Source organism: Rhipicephalus microplus, chromosome 3 (genome assembly GCF_043290135.1).
Source record: "Rhipicephalus microplus isolate Deutch F79 chromosome 3, USDA_Rmic, whole genome shotgun sequence".
NCBI classification, from domain to species: domain Eukaryota; kingdom Metazoa; phylum Arthropoda; class Arachnida; order Ixodida; family Ixodidae; genus Rhipicephalus; species Rhipicephalus microplus.
In genome coordinates, this window is record NC_134702.1 from 263736677 (window position 1) to 263757370 (window position 20694).

Consider the following 20694-nt stretch of genomic DNA (forward strand, 5'->3'; position numbering starts at 1 on the left):
GTAGTGCAAGACGTTGCCAGAGAATAAGCGAGAGTGAACAATAAGTTTCTCTGCAGTCAAGGCATTCTGGATTTATGTCCAGAGTTGTAATGGCGGAGTTGGCTTTGTCGGGTACGATTTCGTTCATAGCATGTGAAATGGTACCTCTTGCGCACGTTTGAGCTTTGTGTGAGGCAAAGGTTATTGGCTTGGACAGTTACGATAGTGAGAGGCGATTTCATGGAAATGGAGTAAGGGGTCGTTAAGCTGTACATCTGGGCTCAACTCTTCGTTGGCTGATCGTTTGTCGCGGTAGGTCACATGATCACCATCAAGTGCATCTTCACTGAATTCAGAGTAAAGAAATGAAAATATGAAGTTGTGTTTAACAAAGTAATGTAGCAAATTGGGCTAGTTCGAACAAACGCGTTATGATCAGTGCACAAAAAAGGGACACTACCTCACACTAGGGACACTAGGGACACTACCTCAATTTTTTTTTTTTTACTTATTGCCAGCCCCTTCAACACTGCTAGAGTTACCTAGCGTGTTTCTCTCCTGTGTGACAGATTATCACCATCAGTTCTATAGCTACACATGGGCATCGGGGTGTGAGTTTGATGTGCAGTTGTTGTAGTCAGCTAAGTTCTTATTTTCGTTATTGGCTCATGTAGAGGTGAGGGTGAGAACATCCTGTGATGACGTACCTAGAAAATTAGGTTTGCAGCACATAAGTAAAGCGATACTGTATAAAAATTGCAACAAGTCATGAAAGCATCGAAATACGTTTTGGAACAGCTGTAACGTCAAGCGTGCTGACGGGGGGAAAGGTGGAGATGTGCAACCGGTGCTTGTCCCTGCTGACACTCGTACCTCAATATATTGTTACGATGGGGCATGTTTATTGAAGAACGAATGGCGAAGGGTAGCCGCGCCGACATAGACCTGCTTCCAAACAAACCACATCTTTCTCCTCTTCCTCCCTTCACATGTTGCCGCTTCAGCGTAACACTCCCCCTTTTCCAGACGAAGCCCCCTGGGCGAGTATCAGTCACAAGGATGAAAGCGCTTTAGGCGGGCGACGTGAACAAGCTGAGTCTGCCTAGAACGGTAGCCGCGAGATACAAGGCGAGTGATTAAATATGTCACATCACTTAGGCAATCGACAATGACCAAAAGGCCGGTGTAACGAGCCAGGAACTTCTGGTACAGACCACGCTTGCAAAAGGGTGTCTATAGCCATACTTTTTCTCCTTTTTCGTACGACACGTTCTTGTGCCGTGAATATCTAGGTGAACTTGGAGCGGTCTTGGGTTGCCAAAGTACGGAGCTGAACTAGGCGACGTGCTTCCTCCGCGCAGCAGAGAGTCTGGGCAATGGAAGAGTCCTCATGCGCATGAAAAGGCTGAATGGCGTCAGGAAAGCGGCAGGGTGGTCTGACATAAAGATAAAATGGACTGTAGCCAGAGGTTTCGTGCTTTGCCGTGTTATAAGCGTAGGTGATAAATGGCAAGATGTCCTCCCAGTTCTTGTGCCTGGAGTAAATGTACATCGAAAGCATGTTGATAAATGTTCTGCTGGTGCGCTCGACGAGACCATTTGTCTGTGGGTGATATGGGGTCGAGGGGCGAAACTGGCAAGCACAGAGACGCAAGAGTTCTTCTAAAACATCGGCTACGAATTGTCGACGACGATCACTCAGAATAATCCGAGGCGGTCCATGGTGCAGTATTACTGAAGAGAGGAGGAACCTTGATACATCGATGGCCGTGGCTGTTGGTAGCGCTTTGGTTTCCACATAACATGTCATGTGGTCAACGCAGACAATAATCCAACGATTGTTGTTCAATAAGCGCAGAAATGGACCGAGAAGATCCACTCCAACCATTTCGAAAAGAGACGAGGGTGACATCAAGGATTGGAGGTGACCAACCGGGGTAGTATTTGGTCGCCTGAATTGCTGGCATTTATCACAACTGGCCACATACTTTTCTGTATTGCGTTGCATGGTAGGCCAGTAGAATCGAGCCAGCAGGCGGTGGTACATTTTGGGGAACCCCAGGTGCCCCGCTGATGCGTCGTCGTGCATAGCATAGAGTACGTGCGTTCTCAAATTCTTGGGGATTACTAAAAGAAGGCAGGCACCACCAGCCACGTAATTTTTTTTTTGTAAAGCAAGCCATCTTGGACAATAAAGTCGTGGCTACGTATCAGTTGAGCAGCTGAGTCAAAAAGATCATCCAAGTTGGGGTCATCACGCTGTTCTTCCCGGAAGGTAGCGAGTTCAGGAAAAGCAGTATCGTCGATGGAAGCTAGAAAATCGTCGAAATTGTCGGAGTCACATAGAGTGGTTGGTAGGGGAAGCCTCGAAAGACAGTCGGCGTCTGCATGATAGCGGCCACTCTTGTAGCATATTGTAAAGTTAAATTCCTGCAAACGTAGCACCCATCACGCGAGGCAACCAGAATGGTCACGGAGACCAACCAACCAACATAGTGAATGGGGGTCAGTCAGGATCGTGAAGTGCTGCCCGTAGAGATATGGGCGGAACTTCTGCACAGCAAAAACCACAGCGAGGCACTGTTGTTCAGTAACAGTGTAATTCTTCTCAGCCTGGCTCAACAAACGACTGGCGTAGGCGATGACATGCCCGGTGTCATAACTGAATGCAGGAACAGCACAACGTAGAAGTGGCTACTTCGTAACTATGGAAGCGCAAAAAAACATTCAATTATGTCCTACCAACTTGTCCAAGTTTCCACGCTTCTTGCTCGGTGTCATCGAAGCGCTGTATGAGCACGGCGCCGAGACCAATGCCACTTGCATCGGTGTGCACTTCTGTCGTGGCAGACAGGTCGAAATGGTGCAGTGTGGGTCCAGACGTAGGAAGAAATTTAAGTTCACGAAACGAGGCATTACACTCTGCTGTCCAGATGAAATCCTTATCTTTGCAAAGCAGTGAAGTCAATGGGTAGGCAGTATCAGCAAACTTGGACACAAATCGGCGGAAGTATGAAAAGAGACCCAGAAAACTCCTTAGTTCGTGTTGTAATTGCGGTTGTTTGAAACAGGTAACTGCAGCAACCTTCTGAGGGTCTGGGCGCACACCATGTTTGTCTACAGGATGACCAAGTACAAGTTCTCCTCGCCGACCAAAGTGACATTTCTTGGAGTTTCGTCGAATACATTGTTGTCAGCTCTAGCAACAGTAACCTGAACATTGGATAACGAACGGGGCAGTACGACGGAATCCTCACGGACGTCGAGGGTGTGCGATCAAGTAGCAGGTTGGTTGGCAACAAAAGGAGAGACAAAAAGCTTGCCGATACCGTAATCAAGAGTTGCATCGCACTGTTGCAGGAAATCTAGACCCAGAACCACATTATGTGTTGATTTAGTGAGCACTGTGAATTCGGCTTGATAGACTTTATTAGAGAAATAGACGTCCACGGTACACACACCAAGAAGTCGTAGCAATTCTCCAGTCACAGCACGAAATGTGCTCGCATTATTCCACTTGAACATCACCTTATGGCCTAATTGGGTTTTGAATTCCATGCTGATAATGGAGACACTTGCTCCTGTGTACACTAAAGCTGTTGTAACATTGTCCACAGAAACACAAATCTTGTTATGACGCGTAGTCACTGGTGGACTACCCGACATATAGCTGAAGCGTATAGTGACGTATAGCTGAAGATGACTGGCTACCTCACCTCCATTGGTCGCGCCGCCTAGTTTCCCTGCGGCGGTGAAGTGGGACGTCGTTGAGGAGATGGGGATCTTCAGTAGCGTGCAGGTGGTGGCGTCAAGCTCCGCACGACACCGGTGAGTCACTGCAGTGATTTCCCCGATGGTTTGGCCTGCTGTCAGAGTCTGAGGGCTAGGGTGTCTCGTCAATGTGCTGATTGCTGCGCCCGTAGAAAATGTGTGGTCGCCAATAGGACGGTGCGATGGCGATCGGGGCAGATTGGGCGACATGACTGCGGATGACTGCAGACAGTGAAAGCATATGGTACATTCGCGAGGTGCGCTGATGTCAGCAGAAGGATGAATGGCTCGGCCGTTCCGTGCCTGATAACCGGTAGGTGGTCTGCACGCGTATTCGTCATCCAACGTGTAGTACGAACGCATAGTTTGGCTTGGCCCTCATAGTTGTAGGCATCAAGGGAGGCGGCGTTGATAGTCGTAGCGCTTAAGTCGCAGGGAGGAAGGGGTTCTCGGACTTTAGGTGCCAGCCGAGAAACTGCCTCGCGTAGGTTGAGCTCTTTGCGCACTACTTGGTGAATCATAGACGCGAGATCTGATGGGGTTGGATGCACGTCGACGCTGGCGACATTAGTGACGTTGTGCAGGCAGCTGAACTTTGGTGCAATTCGCCCTGCTTTCACCACTTTGAACGTACGGCAGTGCTTGATAACGTCACTTACACGCTCCAAACTTTTTTTTGTGATGAGAAACTGGTAAACGCCCTTCGCGATCCCTTTTAGAAGACGACCAACCTTGTCCTCTTCTGTCATCCTGGGGTCCAGCGGCCTGCACAGCTTGAGCACCTCCTTGATATACGTCGTGCAGGTTTCCCCGGAGACTTGCGCTCATTGCATAAGAGTTTGCTTGGCACACTTCTTCTTCGCTGCCGGATCCCCGAAGCACAACTTGATTTCATCGGCAAACTTCCGCCATGTCGTCAGGCTTTCTTCATGGTTTTCAAATCATACAGATGCGGTTCCTTTGAGAAAGAGTCCCACATTATTGAGCTGGCCGTTAGCATCCCAGCCATTAAACCGACTCGCCCGTTGGTAGCAGCTGAGCCACGAGTCATCTTCTCCAGCTTGTCCAGCAAAGGATTGAGGCTGGATGTAGGGCTGCCACGGAATGCGGGAAGCAGGTGGCTTGTTGTCATTGTTGTGGTGAGATGCCATTGCAGGTGGCAGACCAGCAAGTCGTCGGCTTCGACGAAGCTCCGCGTATTGCACCTCAGCGGTCGATGAGTCGCCATTCGTCGGGGGAGCCGTTATGGTACCCAGCACCTCTCACCAAAACTGTTACGATGGGGCGTGTTTATTGAAGAACGAATGGCAAAGGGTAGTCGCGCCGACGCCAAGCTGCTTCCAAACAGACCACTTCGTTCTCCTCTTCCTTCCTTCACACGTTGCTGCTTCAGCGTAACAATATCAAACCCATGTATAGTGAATTATAAGATATAATGCACTAAACAAAGACTAACCTCGCAATATGGTATTGGGAATATACCTTTATAACAAACATTTACATATAACAAACTTATTTTCGTACAACATGCAACTTCGGTATAATGAGGTTTGAGTGTATTTCCCTTTCTGCACATCTCCCTTACGTCCCGCTCTCCTCCTTCCATGAAAATGCCGAGAGTGGGACTGAGTGTGGAACAAGTGGTCCCACCCCAGAGCTCTGTTCGCTGTCAGTGCAGTTGACGTTGCTTCTAGGAACAATCATAGGAGTAAAGCAGATAATGGGTAGCGATTTGGCTCACAAGTTCTGGCATGTTAAACTTTGCCTCTTCCAATTCTCAGTATGGCTGCTAGACCTAGCAGTTTGTAAAAAATTCATCAAAATTATTATTTTCTGCTAGTTTCTGCCTCAAAACGAGGTTGCATTAGTCACCCTAGCTTTCAAGTAGGCTTCAAATCTCAGTGGCAAAGAAATTTTTTAGTATTCCTTTGACTGCAGTTGAATTTTATCAACATAAAAAATGATGCTTATTTGCATATACGTTGTCTCAACTTATTACATTTTCTTCCTGAACCTGCACTTTTGTTGGCAGATACAAAGGCAAGGTTGGTGAACAAGTCCACTATTGACTATGAGGATGTTGCGGCTCCAAAGTCGAGGCCCCGAATGCAGCCTCCAGTCATACTGGGAGATCGCTATGCGGGAAAAAAGGTGACCAAGAAAGATCTGGATGAAGATGGTTTTGACAGTGATGGTAAGCTCTGGAACCATTGACCCGTGTTGAACGAATATGTGATTACCAATGCAATTTTAAAGGGACCCCGGAATGGTTTTCTAAAGTTTTATCAGCATATAGGCATTATCCAAGGATTCGCACCACAATCTCAGCAACATGCTGTGCACCAAGGCCGCTACAGACAATTATATCGTGGCCTCCTTCTCATTCCCCCCTGCCGTACCTCTTCGACTCACGAGACACTGGCGTGAGACACATTGGCATCTCTGCAAGTTGCAGAGCTCTCATGAGCGCACTCGGCAATTTGAGCTTCACCCAGTCTTGACCTCCGAGATTGCAGATAATCTCGAAGGCCATCACCCAGTGCGTCCGACAGCATGCATGCCGTCTGGTTACAGAGATGAAGATTGCATATTGGTTGATATCTGCTCCAACAGGTGCAGCTACCCTACCAACCGATCTTACTCCTGTGCATTCTACAGTCACTCAGATCAGCAGCCTGTATTACATCAGGCTACCAGAGGACTTTGTACTGTAAATGGGCAATCAAAAACGCGTTGGCTGAGGTGCAGCACTATGCATTGACTTGCAGTTGTGAAGTGTTGTAATAAATTATGCAGTTTATGCAAAAAGCTTAAATCAGTCTGTAAATGATCCTTAGAATACTTGTTCTAGAGAATACTTGGAATTCTAGAGAATGCTTGGAATACTTGGTCTAGAAGACCACTGTGTTCTATGGGACTGTAAGTCGAGTAGTGGGACAATCAAATTGAGTGTTTTTCAAAGTATGTAAAGCTTTCTTCTATCGAGCCGACAATTCGACAAGCGGACTTGTCTTTCTCAAGGCTATAACAGAACTGATTTCTTAAGCTATAGCGTGTCTACGCTTCGTACCCTCTCCTTCGTCCTAACAAAGGAGAGGGGGCAACATTGGATAAGCGGGTGTGAGAGAGCGGGGAAGAGTAGGGGAGTGCTGTGATGCATTGTATGAGTGAAGAAGAAATAAAAAGAACTCAAGGAAGCGGTAGAGAGGTGAGAATGTACAGGCATCGCGGAGTCGGTTGTTGAACCGGTTGTCAGAAATTAACAATGGCAGGTTCGAAATTCCTAGACGGAGGGCTTAACTTGCAGTGGCTTTTTTTGCATATGTGTCATAGCACTTGGCTACATTAAAAGATCGCTTACGTCCTGCCCACCGCAAATCTGAAAATTAGCTTACGAAACCTTCACGTGTACTAAACTTGAATATGCTTCTGCTATTTGGAACCCTCACCAAAATTACCTAATCGACGCATTAGAAGCAATTCAAAATCACGCTGCCAGATTCATCACCTCACAATACAGTTCTCGCTTAAGTATTACCAGTATCAAACTATCCCTCAACCTCCCTCCTCTAGAAATTCGCCGCAAGGTCACTCGGCTCTGCCTTCTGCACAAACTATACCATAATTTCTCGTCGCAACGCAATACCGTTCTTCTACCTCCCGCCCGTTCATCGCGTCGCCTCTAACTCCCAATGTTTGCAGCGCTTACATGGTTCAACTAACGCTTTCAATAAATCATTTTTACCTACTGCCATTGAAGACTGGAATAACCTGCCTGAATCCATAGTGCACGAACAAACCCCCTTAAAACTTACACAGCTAATCACAAATCACTTAATATGTTAGATAATTTACAATTGTTGCCGTTTTCTTCCACATAAATATATATTTTTCCTTCTGTTGACATTGTTTTTTATCGTGTAGTTCACTTTCGATTATGCTTTGTACCATTGACAATCATGCATCTGTTGAATTGTGTTTTTGCCTCCCCCTTATGTAATACCCCGCAAGGGGCCTTTAAGGGTTCAATAAATTAAATAAATGATACCCAATAGATTCAAGAGCCCCTTTAGAAGCATTTATAGCTGGTGTTTATTGAAGTTGTAAGGTACGACTATATTTTTTGTCTTTTGCGGACCAGCAGTTTAATTGACTGAAATATGTAGAGTTTGAGATCGTTGATGCTGTGTCCTGCTACAATAAAGTGCTGTGCTACTGCTTTCGGTAATTTCTTTGCCATGTCCGTGCAATGTCCGTTTAATCTAACATGAATATACTGTCCTGTTTCCTCATCAGCATCATCATCATTAGCCTGACTACTTCCACTGCAGAACAAAGGCCTTTCCCATGATCCACTAGTCAACTCCGTCTTGTGCTTACTGTTGCCATTTTATAACCGCAAACTTTGTAATCTCATCTGCCCACCTAAATTTCTGTCTCCCCCTAACCCGCTTGCCTTCTCTGAGAATCCACTTAGTAACCCTCAATGACCAGCGGTTATACTGTCTACGTGCTACATGCCCGGCCAATGTCCATTTCTTCTTGATTTCAACTATGATAACCTTGACCCCAGTTTGCTCCCTGATCCACTCTGCTCTTTTCTTGTCTCTTAGGTTGCACCTATAGTTTTCCTTTCCATTGCTCGCTGCATCGTCCTCAATTTAAGCTGAATCCTCTTTAGAAGCCGTCATGTTTCTGCTTTGTAGGTAAGTGCTGGCGAAATGCGGCTGTTATATACCTTCGTCTTGAAGGATAGCGGCAATCTACCAGTCATGATTCAAGAGTGCATGCCGAATGTGCTCCACCCCTAACTTATTCTTCTAGTTATTTCAACCTCATCATTCGGCTCCGCAATAAGACTACGTCCTAAGGAGAGGTAGTCTTTTACAGGTTAATGTGGACTATTACTTATCTCGAAGTGCTGTTATCTTCCGAGGTTGTTGTACTTACTTTCGTTTTCTGCAGAATAACCTACCTTTCCTACCTTTCTGCTCTCCTTGTCTAACTCCATAATCATGAGTTGAAATTCGTCCCCCAAGTTACTCAGCAATGCAATGTCATCAACGAAGTGCGGGTTGCTAAGGTACTTTCCATTAACTATTATCCCTAACTGTTCCCATTCTAGGCCTCTGAAAACCTCCTGTAAGCACGCGGTAAATAGTGTTGAGGAGATTGTATCCCCTCCTCTTACATCCTTCTTGATTGGTATTCTGTCACTTTTTTTATGGAAGCCCCGCCGCGGTGGTCTAGTGGCTAAGGTACTCGGCTGCTTAGCCGCAGGTCGCGGGATCGAATCTCGGCTGCGGCGGCTTCATTTCCGATGGAGGCAGAAATGTTGTAGGCCCATGTGGTCAGATTTGGGTGCACGTTAAAGAACCCCAGGTGGTCAAAATTTCCAGAGCCCTCCACTGCGGCGTCTCTCATAATCATATGGTGGTTTGGGACGTTAAACCCCACATATCAAATCAACTCTTTATGGAGCACTATGGTGGCAGTCGATCTCCTGTAGATTTCTTCCAGAATGTTTATATATACTTTATCTACGTCCTGATTCCACAGTGTCTGCATGATGGCTGATATTTCTACTGAATCAAACGCCTTCTCGTAATCTATGAAGGCTATGTATAAAGGTTGCCCGTATTTTAAGCATTTCTCTATTACCTGATAATATGAATGTGGTCGATTGTTGAGTTGCCTGTTGAAAACCTTGCTTGTTCCTTTGGTTGATTGAATTCTAATGTTTTCTTTACTCTGTTAGCAATTACCTTTGTAAGTAGATTGTATATGATGGAGAGCAAGCTGATCGGCTTATAATTCGTCATCCTTGTCATCTCCTTTCTTATGTATTAAGATGACGTTAACATTCTTCCAAGATTCTGGTACTCTTCCCGTCAGGTTACACCTCGTATATAGGGTGGCTAGTTTTTCTAACACAACCTGTTCTTCGTTGTTTAGCATATCTGATGTTACCTTATCCTCACCAGCAGCTTAGCATCTTTGCATGCTCTTCAAGGCTTTCCCGACCTCTTCTGTCATTACTGGTAGAATGCCATCTTAGTTACTGCTAGTTGTTATATTGAGGTCGTGGTTGTCCTGGCTACTGTACAGATCTTTGTAAAACTCCTCCCCCATTTTAACTATCCTTGCCATATTGGTAGTTACTTTGCCTTCCTTGTCTCTTAGGGCATACATTTGGTTTTTGTCTATCCCAAGTTTCCTCTTCACCGCTCTGATGCTCCCTCCGTTCTTTAGAGCATGTTCATTGTCTATCCGAAGTTTCCTCTTCACCGCTCTGATGCTCCCTCCGTTCTTTAGAGCATGTTCAATTTTCTCCGTGGTATACGTTCTTACATCGGATACCTTACGCTTATTAAACAACTGTGAAAGCTCTGTTTCCTCAGTGTACTGTTTATGCCAATATGAACATTCGATCATCTGGATAACATTTTCACTAGTTCAGGTATAACTAGATTTTATATGATAGACATAATCACTCTGGGTACTTTTAGTTATCATATCTTGAAGGTGATAGTATGGAAAGTTGGGTGAGTTGGTTTGATCACATTCTTGGAAACATTTCGGTGCACACAACCCAGTGGACAGTAAAACAGAAAACGAGAAGATGGAAGGTTTTCTTGGGTTCCGTTTTCCCGTTCACTGCGTGTGCACCGAAATGTTTCCAAGAATCTCATCTTGAAAGTGTTTGCAAGTCTTGCATCTTGGATGGGAGCCAGATGTTACTTGGGGAATAGAATGAGCGTTTACTTTTGCATGCACTAACATGTCCTTAAGATTTTTATTGCGGCGGTACACGGCATTCGGTACTTCGGCAAATGCTTTTCTAAGGTGCTCGTTGCTTGCTAGTATTAGATAATAGTACTTAAGCAGGATAGTATTTATATTTTGAACCGCATTAGGTATTCGGTTATAAATGCTGGCGGCTGGTTGGGTTGTGCTACGGGGTTTTATTAGCTAGAGTTGTTTTCCTAATCCAGCAGGGGTGGAACAGCTGCGCCATTTGCACCATTGTGTGTCATACTTGCTTACCGCGCCATTCTACGCTGAGCCACCCCTGTTGCACAATACTATCCTATCAGCGCCATACTGCGCCACAGCACCAGAATTTAGCCGCAAAGTACCAAAGCCATCAAGCGTCGTGCCTGGAAACACGGATGAAACGTTGTCTATGTGGCTTCATCGTAACTGTTAAGATTCAGTTTCGTAAAGGCTGTGACAGCACCAAAAGAGGCTGTGAGCTTTGATCGTTAGGGTGTGGTTGCGATCTCTGTATGGGCACGATCATGGCAGGCGTTAGCGCGAATAGCTCGCGAACACTTCTACGTGCTGCGCTCTCAACGCAAAGATGCTGCGAGAAGAACATCCCTCTCTGGCACGGCTCTATGCTCTTACACCAGCATTTTTTTGTAGAATTACTTGATATTGGATTTAAAAGAATTGTCTACTGGCCTTACAATTTGTTGCTATCGCTATCAGTGCGACGTTCGGAAAAGGAAAAAAAAAATGGCAGCAACGATGCTCAAAAGGAGGGGGTAGTGTCAGTTTCTAGGAACAGCTTCGCAAAGACAGGTGCACCGTGCACATGACCTCTCGTCGAGCATATGCGTGTACTCTCCTTCATTTGGCTGCTGTGCTTCGCGCTTATACTATGTCTACGTGGCGGTTGACACTTTTGCATTCAGGTAATAAAAAAAAAAGAACATAGGCGGCTGCACTTGACTACAAAAAGTCACAGTTGCACCACAAGGGCAAAGCAATGAATGCGATAGCAGGAAATTGTAATGTTATCTTAATGTTGTCGTGTAGAAAGGTAGGCTAACAGCTAACTCTGTTGTATCCGATCTCACATAACTGCGAAACGCTGGTGTGCAAGAATACAACCACTTCAACGAGAGTAACACTTACGCACAGCCTCCTCGCGATAAGAGTGCAGGACGTAGAAGTGTATGCTAGCCGCCCGCTGATGGCTGCCGAGCTAGCATGCATGCCAGCGATCGCGACCACCTCCTTAGGTGCAAAGTTCATAGTTATTGCTCGAGGGACACTCCTCTTGCTCCCTATTCTTTTTTTTTTTATCATGCCAGGGGGAGCTATTCCTCTCTGCTTCGACATCCGGCCTCCCGGGCGAATGTATCGAACGCTATCGCACGCACCCTCTGAGCATCGTAGATGTGCCCGATCGTTTGATCGCTGCTTCAACCGCGGTCGTTGCCCCTGCTCGTCCACTTTTACTCGCAGATAGAACATACGATGCGCAGGGGTAGGTTATCAAATTTTAATTTATACTGGACATGAAGGCAACAGAAAACACTCGTCGGGAATAAAACTGCGATTTCGCCTAGTTGGAACATATCTATCCTGAAGTGTTTGCGCAAGTTAACTTTTAGTTTATTCCTAGTTTTTCCGGCCCTCTTTCTTCATGTCCTAACTTCGACTTAACTAACCCAGCGGTCCTGGCGATTTTTATTGCGATCTGGGAATGCAGGGCGCGCACTCTGAGCTGGTTCTTGAGATTTCACAGTGCCCTGTGAAAGTTCTGCTTGTGTGTGCATGGCTGCCTTCATCGAAAGGACCTGCGAGAAGAATCAGCAAAATTTTGCAATCAGAGTGCCAACGACAGGTTAGGCACTTCAAGGATTGCCTAAGAGGGGCATGTTTGTCTGTTTCGGAACGGCGTTTCAACGTAAAAATCTTTCGCAAGTGGTGTAGACAGGCCGACATTCTGACTGAGGCCCTATGGAATGATGTGTGTAGTAGCTTGCCCCCAAGAAAAAAGAAGGATCCGCCGAAGGGTGGCCTTCTACTCCTAGGCGATGCTGCGGTGGAAGAATGCCAACAAAAGGTCCTGAGGTAAGGACCAAAGTTCTGCATGGAGCCATGACTTGACCTTGTTGACAGGCTATCCCTCACAAGGGTCATTGTTCACCAAGTACCTGAAAAAGAAAAGGACACATGTGTGGTGGAATGTGTCGACGTGGCGGCCAAAGTTTCGGGAAACAACAGGTCTAGCCTTAATGTCGCTCGAGCGTTTAGTTATTTGGTTGACAACAATTTAAGAGTGGTTCAAGCAGAAAAAGACGGTTCTTTGATTGTTCTACCGGAGACTTTGTATGTAGAAAAAGCCTCTGCGGCGATGCAAAGGTGCTACAACTTGCTACAGGACTAGAAGAAACGACACGCTTGTGCAAACAATCAGCCCTATTACATTCCCGGTGCATATTAACTGACTAAAGGTATGTGTGCCATGATATTTTTCCCTCGTAACGGCGAAATAAAGTTTTAACAGCATTATTCTCGAAGCACAGATTTTGACCACTTTCTTTTGCTTGTTTGGTAAAAGTAGACCTAGGACAGCTAGAGCTGTAATTTTTTTTGCACAATGTAGCTAAATGTGCACAAAAAACAATGCTGGGAGACTATATTTAATGGGCTTCATTTCTTTATTCTAATATAAAAATTTCTGTATTTGGTTACATGCAATGAACTTTACTGTGCTGTAATTCGAGAAGTACTCGTTCAATTATCGATCAGCTTGCAGCATTGCACTCCTTAGGCTTTCTAGCATTCATTTATATGTCAATGGCCATGTAATTATAAGTACATACATTTTTACAGTTAAAAAATATTAGAATTCTTTGTTTTCTTAATTTTCTCAATATGGCAATTTTGTACACCCTGCATGAAAATTACTGCAATATATCTGAGACTATTACAGATAGCAGATTATTTTTTTTTTTTTTGCAGCATGAAGCTATATGCTTGGAGCACGCAACATAGGAAGCAGATTTTGATTTCTCTTGATGCAAGTTTTTTAAACTAGTCTTTTGTGTGACCACACAATGGCCACATTCAGAACTATGAAGTTTAGCGTACTGTAAAGTAAGAAATAATGACCCAACCAAAAAAGTGCATTTTATGTTGTATGTCTTATGCTTTCTACTGTCAATCCCTATGTCATTTATAAATTTTTGACATGTGGTTATTTTTCTATTGTGGTAAGAACAATAGAAATCGTTATCTTTATTATTTAATTAACTAATGAAGCTACAGAAAAATAACTACATTTTTAGAATCAGGAGAACAAACTAAGTAAGCATGCCAACTTTTGTCACATTTGGTTCAAAAATAAATGAGAGAGCCCTAAGACCCATGTCCACCCTTAAAGAATGTCGAGTGAGTGTAGAAAGCATAGCGAAGAAGTCTGTTAAGTTATTAAAAAAATTTAACCTAGAAAAACTTGCTTTTGATGTTGAGGATTCAAAAGGAATGAAATTGAAGGGGTTTTTCACAGTAAAAACTCATAAGCAAAAGGTTCCTTTTAGGCCTATTGTTTCAGAAAAAGGGGTGTGGCAGTGCCTCGTTGCTGGGTATCTGCAAAAAATGTTGAATTCTTCGAAAGTAAATTACCCTTTCTTGCTGGGTAATTCTGGGGGCCTTACGGAGTTTTTAACATCAGATTCAAAGATGCCTATAGAAGAAGAAGAAATTTCACAAACACACATGCTAAAATTGGCAACAGAGTGTAGAGAAACAGCAGGATTGGAAGGGAACCAACATGCACGTGCATCATACATGAATCAGCTGAGATAAACATGCAGTGCATGAGACATTTTAATAACCAACCTGATGAAATCAAGAGAAAATGAAGCTGAGGAACATGTTTGGAACGTCACAAAACTTGTAAATAATGCCCCTATATATTGTGGGCACTTAACGCAACTTGGTCATTTCTCGAAGAATACTCGCACGTTCACACACGCTTCCGCCCAAGAAATACACATCACACAAAGTGCTGTGTGTGTTGTGTGCGCTTCAGCTGGTTTTGCTTCTCAATTGACTTGCCCATTTTTTCTCCGAAACGAAGAGTGACGAGGGTAGCCTATCGTTGTGACTACATTCGCTTCGACATTGAAACATGGCGTCGATGATTACGGCACGGGTGCGCAGCTACTGACTGAGCAAAGTGTTCGCACGTGTTTCTCATGTCAGAGCAGCATGATTAGGAAGCATGGTGCAAGGGGTGCAAGGCACTGGCGAGTCAAACGAAAATGCTACAGTAACACGTGCCCTTTTTCTGGTGTAAAGTGTGCAGATGAATCTTGATGTAGCAGTCTTTCATCCTGGTGGTAGAATTTCTCCCATTAATCGGCACAACTGTTATCTCCTTGGAAAATGGCAGAGGGCAGTCAAGGAAAATGAAAATGCAGATTGCATGGCCAAAACTTCATCTTCACAAGGCCGAAGTGTTGTTTCATTTGTTGATTTATTTACTAATTTATACGTTTATTCGTGTACTTAGAGCACCCTTTAGGGGCATTGGTATAGGGGGGTTTACAAATCAAAAGTATATACATGCCAATCAAAACAAATGCTGTAAAACAACAAAACAAAAACAAATAAAAAAATGATTAATTCATGTCATGCAATATATGCACATAATACATCAGCTGGATGTTTGCACTTTGTTTGAAAAGAAGAACGTTGACAATAAACACACAAAAAAAGTGACGTTAGGTAACAACATAGGTACTCTTTTAAGAGCAAATCGGATGCTGTGTGAGGGGTTGTAACAATACTTGCTCGAAGGCTATTTCATTTGCGTACAGTTTTTGGGAAAAAAAGTTGTTTGCAAAAGTGGTTATTCGGCACATATATTTGCATACTTTTAAAGTGTGGTGGCTTCATGGTTGCGTAGCAGAAGGCAGACACCCTTTCCCATCTTTTTGGTGAAATATTATCGGGTTGCATGCAAGACAGGGAAGCGGCACAAGGGTGCGCGACTGAGCTGTAGTGACTGCACAATCACAGTGATAAAGTTAGTTGTTTGTCCCATCGAGTTTCTTATACATACACTAGAGGGAACTTTGGCGATAGTGTCTATCGGAGTAGCAATCAATGGCGCTTCAGCGAGCATGGGAATGATGGGGAGTGCATGGATTTGCCTAGTCTTTGTACTTTATGTACCTTTTGGCTTTGCCTGGATTTGCCTAGTCTTTGTGGTTTATGTTCCTTTAGTCTTCGCCTGGCTTCAAGCTTCTTTGTCATGAAACAACAATCAGCAAATGTTAAGCAGTTATTCTTCACCCCCTTAATCTTTTAGGCTTAACATGTCAGATCGCGTAACGAAGTTCAAAAGGGTTCCTTCTTTCCTTTGAAACAAAACCGAAACACAGTAATAAATGAAGCCACAAGTGCGATTTGTCGTCCACAAGTACGAGGACAAAGCAAATCCGTGTACTACCCATCATTCCCATGCTCGCTGAACGATGGCAGGGCCGGAGTCCCCTCTAGTTAATTTCAAGAAACTCTTATGGTTCGTCCTTCAGGGGCGCACTACTGGAATCTCTGTGCTGATGTCCTGTGCTGATGTCCAGTTGCCCTTGTGTTCCGCTCAACAAAAGAATGGTTCTGTTTTGATGGTGGTAGGTTAGTGGTTTAATGTATTTATTTTTATTGATCCCGGTTTTATCATTTATTGAGTTGTCAAAGTGTCAGCATCGTTGTGCTGATGTCCAGTTGCCCTTGTGTTCCGCTCAACAAAAGAATGGTCCTATTTTGATGGTGGTAGGTTAGTGGTTTAATGTATTTATTTTTATTGATCCCGGTTTTATCATTTATTGAGTTGTCAAAGTGTCAGCATCGTTGTTGCAGTGCACGCTCGATGATAGTCGCCTCTCTTATGAATTCGTCTACTGTTGCAGGCGGATTTCATGCAAGGCCCGCGAACGCTAGTTCCTTAACCCCCCCCCCCCCCCCCCCGATCGCATTAGGTGACGCACCTTCTTCGTCTGGGGACATGTTAGGGTCAGCTCATCCAAACAGATGAATCATACCCTCTGCGTACATGGCGGCTGTTTCATGTGTTTCTTGACGCGGGCTTCGATCAGTTGCTGTGTGCGATCCCGTCGGTTTGTGTTGAGGAATGTGTCGAGTAGCTTTCCTCAGAAATTTTCCCAAGACTAGAAAGTAGCCTCGCGGTTCTCATACTATGTGCAAACGCTATTTTCCAGTGGGAAATATGCACACCCAAATTTCTGTTGTTCACTCCAGTTATTCGATATAGCGACGCGTTCGAACTGTTCGAACCAGTCTGGGACATCCTTATACTCTTGCCCGTGGAAAATTTCAGGAACGCAAGGGTTCGAGAGTCACCTGCAAGGGAAAAGCTGTCTGCGATGGAAGGATAACTTCGGATGTTGTAGGAGCTGCCATGCTTGTAAGAGGCGGAACAGGTGCAGACTCTGGACTGAGGCTTAGTAGGCGCCGACTGAATCGGTGCACTGGAGTGGTGACGAGGGGTTGAGTATCTAGACAAAGTGAACTAGTCCGAGCAAGGCTGCCCTGCATCAAGTCGTAGGCTCCAGCACTTCCATCAGTGTGATGACGTCAAAACAGAGGTCTTGCCGCGGAGACAGAGACCCCACAAGCAGGTCGGTCTCGTTTTTATTAGAATGCGCAATGGAATTCTTCTTCGTTCTTTCCATAGACCTTCTAAACACATGCGCAACTATCACCGTCTTTCTTGCTACAAGCACGTGACAATATCATAGTTGAAATCAAGAAGAAATGGGCATGGGCCGGGCAGGTAGTGCGCAGCAAGAAGAAATGGGCATGGGCCGGGCAGGTAGTGCGCAGCAGAATAACCGCTGGTCATTAAGGGTAACTGACTATATTTCCAGACAAGGCAAATGCACAGAGGCGAGACAGTTAGGTGGGCCGATGAGATTAAAAAGTTCACAGGTGTAACGTGGCAACGGAAAGCACAAGACTGTGTTCATTGCCAGATCATAGGAGAGGCCTTTGTCCTGCAGTGGGCGTAGTCAGGCACCATGCTATTACAAAATCGAGGTCATTCTGCTGTTCTTCGGAATCTTGTGTGCACTTAACTTCACAATATATGCAGCAGTCGTCTGCGTACAACCTGACTTGACTGTCACACATCTAGCAACATCGTTGATATAAATGAAAAAGAGAAGTGGTCCCTCAACAGAGCCTTGTGGCACTCCTGAAATGATGTGTACATGTGATGATGAAGCCGCGCTATCGATGGTGCATTGTTTCCTGCATGAAAGATTAGCTTGTAGCCATGCCACTGTGTTAGCAGGTATATTAAAACATGATGATTTCAGTAAAATTAGAAAGTGTGTAACAGTAATGCAATTAATTTGGTTACCAGAGTTTAATGATGTCATGTGTAAATTCTGTCAGTTGCATGCATGTTGCAGATATATCCTTTTCGAAAACCATGCAGTGTTGGACTGAAAAATAGACAGTCTGAAGATGATCAAGAGCTTTACAGGATACATACGTTAACAAAATAATAAAAAATAGGCTGATTGTTGTTATTGTTGCAAGTACTTGACTTGTCATCACTCTTGTAAATGTGAATGACATTTGGTCATTTTCATTCATCATGTAATGCACCCTACGATTAAGTTTTTTTGAACACAGCTCTAAGAAATGGGCTGATTAAGAGGGCAAAGTTTTTAAAATGAGGTTCAATATCTGATCTGGTCCTTATGCTTAGTTTGCAGTAAAGTTTTTAAAAAAGATTCAACACCTTGTTCTGGAATTTCAAACTCTGCCATTTTGGATAACGTCACTGCGTTGCGCGTTGTAGATTGAACCGCTGATGACACTGAGAACACTGACTGAACGTACTGGTTAAAGCATTTTGCTTTACTTGTACTTTCCGACAAGTATGTAGTACAATTGTTTATATCGGGAACACCACCAGCAACCTTTGTCTTTCTTTCAACGTACTTCCGGATGAGTTTTCGGTTCACTTTCATCTTATTATCTAGATCACGTATGATCTCTCTGCTTACCGCAATTCTTCGCTTATCTTCTTACCAAGTTGTTTTATCTCTTTGCATGTTTAAACATCTTAACATCTGGCAATATTTATGATAGAGACAATTTCTTCTGTTTATAAGCACTCATAGCTTTTTATTCAGCTATAGTTTATCATTTTTGTGTGTGACTGATATGACTCGCAACGGTAAAAAGTTTGAGTTAGTGATAACAGTTTTGTCTTTAGTACATTCCACAAGCCATTCACACATGCGTGAACACGTATGTAAAAGGACCAGTCGACAAAAAGTGTGCTGTGTAAAGTTCTTCAATGGCCAACATTACGTTAATTCGCGAGTGAACAAAACTGGACGTGCACTGTAGATAGGCGCTGCAAAAGTTCTTTTTTTTACATATACCAGATGCTTTGTGAACAGTGGTATGATATTTGCAAATTATGATCACCGCAGCCTTCTGGTCGATGAGTGAGTTTGTTTGGAAGGTGTAAAAAAAAAAGCCAGAGCTTGTTTGCTGCTCTTTCAACACAACGTTCTAAAGCAATAGCAAAGTTTGTAAACATTGTGGCGTGGCCTGTGACAAGCAATGGTAACAGTTTGAATGGCTGAAACCAGATGACATCAAGTATGAAGGAATAAGCGTGTGTGGCAATGCTTCCTCTGAAAAAATCACAGCATATCCACGGAGTGAATGATAATGAGTGAGGCAAAGCGCCCGTCAGCCCGTCCATGCTTCCGTCTGTCCGCACGACCATTCATGCGTCCGTCCGTATGTTCGTCCGTCTTCTAGTATGTCTGTCCGCCCGTCCATGTGTCCATTTAGTGAATACTCCAAGTACCGCTATCTCTTATCTCGGATCCCGGTGGCTACGTACGACAACGACAAGGGAGGGACAGACCCCCTTCCTAAAAGTATTGTCTCGATGCTGAAAACAGACATGCAGGTAAAAAATAGATAATTCAAGAAATCGTAGCGCCACGCCTTCCCCTGATGGATCGGCGCTGCTGTGTTATGGGAGAGCGAAGCACCAGCGGGCAGAGCAGAGGACGCTTTCCAGCTTTCGCCTGCTTTCATTGCACGCTGTGAATGGTTTTGGCTGGTGCAAGGTGCCGCTGTTGTGAAAAAATGGCTACGTCTGACTGCTCTGACATTTGTGCACGCAAACTAGACTGTGTTGTTGGTTCCAAATAACCGTAACCATTACTGAACATGCCGAATAAGAAGGATAGCGGCGGACACACTTGCTCGGTTCTTGGGGGTGATAATACGCGAAAGCCATGGGACGTTTCGTCCATTTCTCGGGGCTACTTCAGGACTTCGGTTTTCGCGATGCTGCAGCTAAGTTTGACCTTTGTAAAGATGTTTGTGTCCTCACTGACCGTGATTACGGAGCTGGGATTTTATACCTGAAGCATACGATGTAATAAACTACGCGAATTTATTTGGGCGAGAGTCTTAGATACCTCACAGGGTCCCCTATCTATTCACCTTAGACGACTCGGTCGCGAAGGCCATGTTCTTTTTCTTTTCATTCAATGTACTAATCCTACCTCGCCAGTCCGCAGGAGTCAGCAGGATTTTGCCATGGGTGCAAACCCGTTTTGTATCACGGCTGGGGTAGTGAGAAAGCAGTGGTGTAGCTTGGGTTTGGGCAGGTGCTGGAGTGGCTTGAGGGGGGCCAGTGCCCTATTTGCAACCCCTGCCGACACCCATTCTCGCCACCGTGCACGACGCCATCCTTCGAAAAGTTGCTGCACCTAATGAGGTTTGCACTGCCTCCATGATGAGGCCACCTTTGACCAAGCTCATATGTCAGGCGATTACATGATCACGTGAAGACAAGTGACCTTTAAATGACGTCACGATTTCTGTGATATCTGACGTGATATATGTTGTCATCACATGATCATTTTTCGGATCACTCGAAGTCATCGATGTGGGACGCGAGCAGTAAAGTTTCACGTTTGATGAGGCATCTAAGGTTTTCACCTAAAACTAAAATTTTAACGTCGGTAGCTTTAACGTCCCGCAGTGGCGGATTCAAACGACAGCGAAGAAAAAATGGTCACGTGGTGGCGTCACCATAGGACGTCATCGTGACATTATAGATCACCA

The 20694-nt window shown here is 44.6% G+C and overlaps 1 protein-coding gene across 3 annotated transcripts in view; it reads left to right on the top strand.

Moving 5' to 3' along the window:
• Aatf (Apoptosis antagonizing transcription factor) overlaps positions 1–20694 on the top strand; it is a 119219-nt gene that overhangs the window by 1873 nt on the left and 96652 nt on the right. For all 3 annotated transcript variants that reach the window (XM_037419789.2, XM_037419773.2, XM_037419781.2), the window contains exon 2: positions 5783–5944. In XM_037419789.2, coding sequence (XP_037275686.2) covers positions 5783–5944 — 162 coding nt within the window. The remainder of the gene's footprint in view (positions 1–5782; positions 5945–20694) is intronic.